The sequence below is a fragment of the Phaethon lepturus genome, unplaced genomic scaffold (genome assembly GCF_000687285.1).
Source record: "Phaethon lepturus isolate BGI_N335 unplaced genomic scaffold, ASM68728v1 scaffold45052, whole genome shotgun sequence".
Classification (NCBI taxonomy): domain Eukaryota; kingdom Metazoa; phylum Chordata; class Aves; order Phaethontiformes; family Phaethontidae; genus Phaethon; species Phaethon lepturus.
This window is the reverse complement of record NW_010526366.1, coordinates 1-7,809: the sequence shown is the minus strand read 5'-3', so window position 1 is coordinate 7,809 and position 7,809 is coordinate 1. Positions and strand designations below refer to the sequence as shown.

General features: G+C 50.2%; 1 protein-coding gene across 1 annotated transcript in view; it reads right to left on the bottom strand.

The window, feature by feature from the left end:
* LOC104617667 (transcription factor GATA-5) overlaps positions 1-2,853 on the bottom strand; it is a gene marked incomplete at its 5' end in the record, with an annotated part of 3,104 nt that extends 251 nt beyond the window's left edge. Inside the window, 4 exons of the mRNA XM_010283042.1 lie at positions 2-36; positions 1,076-1,200; positions 1,789-1,876; positions 2,728-2,853. Of these exons, the coding sequence (XP_010281344.1) occupies positions 2-36; positions 1,076-1,200; positions 1,789-1,876; positions 2,728-2,853 (374 nt within the window). The remainder of the gene's footprint in view (position 1; positions 37-1,075; positions 1,201-1,788; positions 1,877-2,727) is intronic.
* Positions 2,854-7,809: the final 4,956 nt, after the last annotated feature.

The following is a 7,809-nucleotide window of genomic DNA, read 5'->3' as shown; positions in this document are numbered from 1 at the left end:
CCCGCCGGCCAGCGCCTCGTCCGGCTGGCTCTGCGCCTGCCCCGGGGAGGGAAGCAGAAAGTCGTTAGAAAGCCTGTTATTAGCCAACGGGTCACTCTCCGCCTTGTCACAACGCGGTGGCAGGACTAGGCTGGATTATGAACAGGGAGGGTTACCCCTGATGTTACTGCTGCCCTTCGGAGGAGCCCGCAGCGGGGCAGGAAGGGTGCCCCGTCCCCAGCAAGGACCAAGTGGGGAGGAAGCATCCCGGCGCGCATTTGCATTTATTTATTGACTAAACGTGTCTGGTTTGGAGATCTCTAGGCATGCGTCTATTTTTTAAGGGCACAGCACAAATCAGATTTATCAGTTTCAGCCAAAAAAAACCCCTCTCCCACACGGCACGGCTGGCACCATGCCAGGCGCTGGGGTGCTGGAGCTGAGCTTCCCCTCCATGCACACACGTCCAGCTCGGGAAGGGCTTCGCCCCAGCATAAAGGTAGTGCTGGGTCACAAAATTTTGATGTGCGGGTTGATTTAGAGCCATTTTTGCCTCCGCCAAGACAAAACAGCAACCCACCCCAAAGAAATCCTCGGGGCAGCAGCACAGCCTTGCAGTCTGGGCTCTCTGACAGCATTACAACTCTGAGGGTGCTGAGCACCTCAGGGTGCAGATAGCCTATGCCCAGGGAGCCTTTTCTAGGCAGCCACAGAAATTTCCACCCTGGGCTAATCCCACCGACTTGACGGGGTTGTAACTCCCAAGATTTCAAGGCAGGAGATGGGAATCAAACCCAGCTCTGTGCCGAAGACGGTTCGCCACCCATTGCCTCCACGGCAGCAGGGCTTGGACCTCCCAGTTCCCCATTCAAGATGGAAGAGCCGATGGGGAGCCGACAGGCTGCAGCCCTTCCTGGCGCACAACGTCCTGGCTGCCGCTCCCTGCTCTCCTCGCTCTGAGGCAGTCCACCAGGCTGGTGGCCCCAGTGCAATGAACTAATTGCTTAGCCTCATCGCGTCCTCGCAGGTCAGTGCCGGCCGAGGCGTGAGCAGCACCCGCCCCAGCAGGCGATGGCTGCGGGCCCCTGTGCCTTACCTGGGACACCGACACGATGGTTTGTCCGGGATACTGCGAGGTCGCGCTGGGCTCCGACTTTAAAGTGACCGTGCTGTCTGAGTTCGTAATGGAAGAAGGGGAGTTAGTGGCCGAAGTTGTAGACCCTGAAAAACAATCCGTACGGGATGGTGAAGAAACATAGGTGTAAAACTGCTCGTAAGGAAATTTATATTTTAATGGTTAGCATCACAGCTCATGGCACGACTCTACTCTTCTCTGCTCCACCACATCTCTGTCAGGGTAAGGCTTTGCATTTGGCTGCCAAGATGCTGATGGAGGAGGAGGAGCACCCTGTCAGAGCCTGGCAGTGCTGGTCCTGGTACAGGCCAGATGGGCTGATGTTGAATGTGCCATGATGTCTTCCCCCGACTCTCTAATACACCATTCCCAGTCCTGTTTTTTCCCATTACTCAATTTAGCCCAGATCTGCTTGAACATGAGCGCTGCTGGGCTGGAGCTGGGTGCCCGCAGTGCAGAGGAACCTCACGGGAATATGGCAGCAGTGAGATTTCCCACCTAGCATCCTCCTTCCATGGAAGGTCTATGCATAAATACAGGTCCTACATCTAAAGCAATCATCAGGGGTAAAAAAAATCACAATATTATTTTCTAACTATCATAATTTCTTGCGGAAGACATGTTGAGGTGAATTGTGCTCCAAGCCCCCGTGATGGATCACAGCAGCACTGTACCTGTTGAGGTTTTGCCTTTGGTAATGTTTTTAGGCTTCCTTTTCCTCGTCTGGATGCTTTCCTTTTTCATGGCCAGAGGTCGTGGTACCTTGACATTCATAAAATTTGGAATCATTAATACTGTATTTTACTTCGCTCCTTCCCACACACATATTGCTCTCCTATTTGCGTGCTGTAGCTCATGCAAAGCACCTAAAGTCCTTGTCCTTCACTAAGTGCTATTTTTCTCCGCGACAGGCCTTGGCTGGAAGATGTATAAGGCTAACAGCTAAGGCTTTCCCACAAATTCTGTTTTTTCCTTTATTTCCTATTTTCCTTTTCCTGATTTATTAGTGACCTTTATGACAGGGCCCTATTAAATTACACTGACAGACGGAGAGCCTACATGGCTCAGAGGGAACGGTCATGGGATAAAGAGACTTTAACCTTTACAGCCAAAATCTGAAGAGGCCTGGATGGAGGGATGAAGTCTCCTCTTTGGCTGATGGACATGTTACCAACAGTTCCCATCCTCTGTGGATAAATGTTATCAGCCAGCCTCCACGTGGACTCCTTAGCATCCTTCACGCATTCTTAATTACCACATCTAGAAGAAATATGCTCCTTATCTCCAGTCTGGGTTTGGGGAGCTTCGGCCTCCAGCCACTGGTAAGCTTTCTTTTTGGGGAGTAACTTGGCAAACAACCTAATTAAGAGCCACCCAGTGCCAGAAATCTCTCCTCTATGCAGGAGAACGTCCTGAGAGTGTTCCAGTGCACCCTTAGCCTTATTCTGGAGAACCCCAGGAGACCGAGCTTTCAACTGTTGGAGGCAGGACTGGGTTACGGCTCTTCTGGGTCCAGTCTAGAAGCTGGTCCCTCCAGACCTGGATATCTTGGACCTGCTGGGTGGTGATCCCAGCACCCAAAGGGTCCCTCCCAGTGCAGACGCGCTCCTCACCCCATGGAGCTTCATGTACAACCCGCAGGCGTTGCAGACGGGCTCCCCTTCGGCGTTCCTTCTCCAGAGGGTGGTATTGGTTGTGTGGCAGTTAGTGCAACATAGGCCAGCACGTCTAGATGAAGACTTAAAAACAAGCAAACACACACATGGATGCACACATAAGAATGATTAATTGGGAAGTTTTCTTTCATATAAAAATAAAATCTCCAATTACATTAATTTCCTGGAAAATGTGAAACACACATGATAGCCAAATTCAGATCAAAGAAATTACATTCAAATGAGATCACTCTAATTTGCAAGTGCTTTTTTTATTGAGCTTGATAAGCCTGGCAAATATCCTTGCACCTCGTTTCACAAACTTCGAACAAATCTGCTGGAAGTGATCAGGACTCAGATCACAGAGAACTTTCCTCCAGGAGATTCACTCAGACGGAGCAAGAGATGGAAAATGCCAGCCAGGCTACAAGAGCACAAAGAAAACTCCTCACGCTTCAGGTGAACTCTTGTTCTGGTTTTCTGCACTCAGAACTACCACTAAAGTTAACAACATCCCAATTAATCTCTGGTTTAAACCAAATGGAATCAATTGGCTGAACTGAGCAGAACCAAACTGAACTGGCCCATGATGGGACCAGGGAGGTTATTCTTTACACGTCTCGCAGATAATCTGTTCTCTTACAGGCTGCAGAAACACCACGCAAACATTAATTAATGACATATTTTGTGAGTGCAGTGACTGCTGGTTCTGAAACGTTAATAATTCCAAACGGAGAAGGAAAATATTCTGGCAGAAGCAGCAAACCCGTTTCTGACAACTGTACTCCAAGCCACTGGAAAATTCACAAGTCCCTATATCCAGACTTGTCAGCTCAATAGGCATTTCATTTGAAAGTCTAGGTGTTGAAACTATTTTAATAAAAGACTTCACTAAGATACCAGCGACATAAGTAATATCACAGGCTTTCCACGTTCAGGTGTTTTAATATGTTCTTCAGCCTTGAGGAAAATCACTTTGATTCCTCTCAAAGGCAGACGATAGGCAATGCAGGCAGTGAAGAACTCCCTGTTTGTTTATTCTTCCCTTATTGCTTGATACCATGACTGAGGAATATGACGAATGAGGTGGGAAGAGTACGAATAAAACCGAAATGTTTTTACAAGGTTAGCAGTCAAATAAAGATCAGCTTTGAGTTTCAAGAGACACAAGTGACATGCCCAAGCTTTGATTCACTCGTTGCTCAGCAAAGACGTCTCAGCAACTATTTGCAAATAACGGTATCGCTTTGGAAATTATTCAGCTTTCAAGAAACAACCAGGCAAAAATAGTAATACACCAAGGTGTGAGCTGACAAGCCTGGCACAGAGGAGGGGACAGCAATCCTTGTCCCTAATGGTGTCACAGTGAGATCCTGGAGCAGCTACAGAGCTTGCTTAAAGTCCTTCAGCTGCCGGGGCTGTGCCGTCCACCCCTGCAACCAGGAGGGACCTCAGCCCCGATGGGAGCAGAGGGAGGTGCTGAGCACCCGATGGGTGCAAGGGCTCTGAGGACCAGCTCCTGCCAAGGGCGCGGAGGGGAATTTGGAGGCACTCAGCCCTGGGGAAACTGTGAGATCTGTCATCGCCCGCAGATGGAGGAAGGACAACACAAAGCCCTTTGGAAAGCCCCGAGATTTCTGGGCCACCACAGGTCCCTGGAACAGAGGGACACACTGTCCCTATTTCGTACGGCGTTTTGTCTGTGGCTTGCAGATGAGGTGGCAATGAGACCTGTCACTCCGGTGGCCCAAGGGCAATGCCAGCCCTGCCAGAGCTCTGCCCACCCTTCCAGCACTGCGTCGCAACCTGCTCGCTGGCCTTCTGCTGGGGCAGCAGCACGTGCCTTCTGCATCTCCTGCACATCATTCTGTGGGCTGCCTCCTCCTCGCACAGCCAGGGAGAGCAGAAACCACCCTCCATGACCAGATATTACAACTCAAACCCCAGAAACCCCACCAGAACCTGGCCCTGCACCATAACTTGCCAGCTTAGCAAGAAAGAGACAGTCAAGGCTACTATTGCTTACTGAAGGTCAAGGGTACAATACGTTATTGCTGGTTTCCCAGCAGTTCCCTTAAAAGAAAATGCATTTCTGCCTGCCTCCACCCAGCTGCCTTTGTACCATTCTGACCTTGTCTAGGAAGTTGTTGACTTCAACATTGGGCTCCAGTGTTTATTTATACAAATGCAGCATACACTCAAACAAAAACTCTTCACGGATCGGGCTTGACGGCCAAGTGCTGCTGATAAGCTCAAGGAATAGTGAACTGCTGCTCATCGAATGAACTGTGTGTGAACGCTGCTTGGAGAGCCCAAAAAATTCAGAGCCAGCAGGGCAAGTCTTCTGAGCGAGCCCAAAGCCATCAGAGACTTTGCTTCACCTCCTTTTCAAAGGTGGAAATGAAACCACAGGGTTTCACAGGGAAAAAAGAAGCCTCTGAACCCCCAGATTTAAGCAACGCTTCTCCGTCCCCCTTGCCAGCAGGATGGAGGGGACCTGGTGTTGCTAGGAAAGAGGCTGCAGCAAAGCGTGCCGAGATGCCCGAGCTCAGCTCCCGAAAGCAGGCAGATCTGAGGCTCAGAGCCGAAGGCAGCAGCATCTGCTGAGATTTGCCTTTGTTACCATGGCTCTGGGCAAAGCTGTACCTTGGAGGACGAGGGAGCGGCAGGAACTGAAGGCCAGGAGAAAGCCAAGGCACGCACCGTGAACGCCGCATGGCTCTAGGGTCCTATTAGATTGTCCCAGGGCTGTGATCAGTCCCAACCCCACCTTCCCCAAAAGGGTCACCAAACCCACCATGCATTGCAAACTGTAAAAAAGGACGGGCTGAAAAAAATACCCCCTGAGCCAAGCCAGCAAAACTCAACTCCAGGTTAGTCCTTCGACGCAGGATGGTGTGGGAGCTGCTGAGCACGGGACGGCTCTGCTCCTTCACGGGGGGACTGCGTGTGCCAGGACGGAGCCGTCCGCCTACAGCGGCTGCTCCTGGATGGTAAAAGGGATTTGGCTTTTAGGACCGGGTCTAAGGTATCTTCTTGTGAAAGGTACTGAGAACCTTTGGCTAGAAAAGGTAGTGCCTAAAATAAAGTGCTGCTCCCATCCTCCTCCGAGATAAATCCTTTCTGCTAAAAGCCACAGTGCTTTGAATCCAGCCACGGGCTGTAGCAAAACGGCTGTCCCTGCTGCGCAAAGGATGTTGTCCTTACCGCAAAAAAAGAGACAAAAAATGAACTGGAAGCTAGAATACTATTGCTCGCCCGCTCCCACGCACAGGCAGACTGCGTGCTACCGAGCTGCAGGACGTCATTCCCACAGTGTTATCTGGGCCACGCCGCGTTCTCCGGTTACTTTGCTTTGTGAAAACAGAAGTCAGAATAACTCCCAGCGCGGCATCTACTTACAGAACAAAGGTCATAACGTAAAGGACAAAAGCAAGCATTTTTCTTCCCCGCGCGTGTATTTCACCGCATTGTGAAACAGCCGATTTCATCGTTCCTAGAGCAACGGTGTGTCACCGTGTTCGCCGCTCTGCTCCCAGCCAGCCCGTGCGGGCGAGCTTATGGGCAGGGAACACATCCCCGCCATGACAATCATTCAGGGGAAGACACATCCCAAGCCACAGGGGTGCAGGTCGCTCCCTCGGTGGTGGATTTGCAGAGTACGCCTGGCACCCTCTTGTCCAACATCAGTGGATCCCCCTTCCTCCGACGGGGCAAAACTCGTTGCAACATGACATTTCAAACCCTTGGGAAAATCCACGATTTTGAAATGTTTCATTCCAGTATCAGGATGGAAAGTCAAAATTGCAGCCCCTTCTCTAATCCGTAAAACAAAACCCCCTGAAGTATTTCAACCTTACCGAAACATTTCCCCTGGATAAGAATCATCTCTTTCATTTGGGCTTTATCATTATTGTATTGATTGCCAAAATAATCATAAAAAAGGTTGGAAGTGCTTTGATAATTCCCGGCAAGATTTGCTTATCCTTGGGAAACGGTCTCAGCTCTGCAAACCAGCGTCCTCCACCAGAAAACTTTGTTAAAATCTTTGCCGAAAAATGCCTCGCCGGTGCGACGCGTGGGGCCGTGCCAGCAATGACGGAGGAGTCCGCCCCCCCGCGCGTAGGGTGCGGGCAACACAAGGCTGTCTCCCTTCCCACGCGCCGACACAAAACACTGAACAGCAGCGAGACTGCTCCAATTCCTTTGGGGAAAAGCTGTTCCAAAAAACCCTGGAAATTCATCCAGCACCACATTTTGATGCCGGTCCCAAACGCGGAGCTGGATTTAACCTGGTTTCACCTATCGCTCTGCGCTCGGATCGTCTTTGCTGTGAAGAAATCAGCAGCGTAACTCTGCGATTAGCAGCACAGCAGCGGCCAGAGCCCACTGCCGGGCTGCAGGCTTAATGTCATTAATTAAAGGAGACGAGGAGGATTTTGGTGAGACAGGCAAATCCTGTCGGATATTCATAAATGTTTCACAGAAATGCCGCGATTTTGATGTGATGAACAAAACAGGGTGATTTTCCACGGAGCTACTGCTCATTTCAGTTTGCAAATGCAGAGCCACGTTTCCGGGATCGGAATCAGAATGAAACCTCTTGCTCAATCCCGATTTGTTTGTTTGTTGGGTTGTTTTTACAGTTTTCTTACACAGAAACTTGTCACTGTTGGGTTATTGCTAGTAATTTGTTTTGCAATGAACAACAAAACAACAAAAAAACCTGCGGGAATACACCCCGAGTGAAAGCAAAAGGAGCTCCCAGCTGTTCCCCAGCACGGCTCCAACAAACATCCTGTTTGTAATGACTGCTTCTGATGACAGGCTCTGAAACCAAAACTGTTACCACCAAATTTAAACATCCCAAAGCGACTCTACACGAAAAAAAGAGGAGGCGCCTTTCCTCTCTCACGATGGGATCCCAATTGGAGGAAACCCAGTATCACACTGGGAGAGGGGCAGGAATTAATGCTTTAACCTGCTGAGACATGGGGAACTACCAAGCCCCAGATTTCCCCCGTAGGCAGGCGGGTGAAG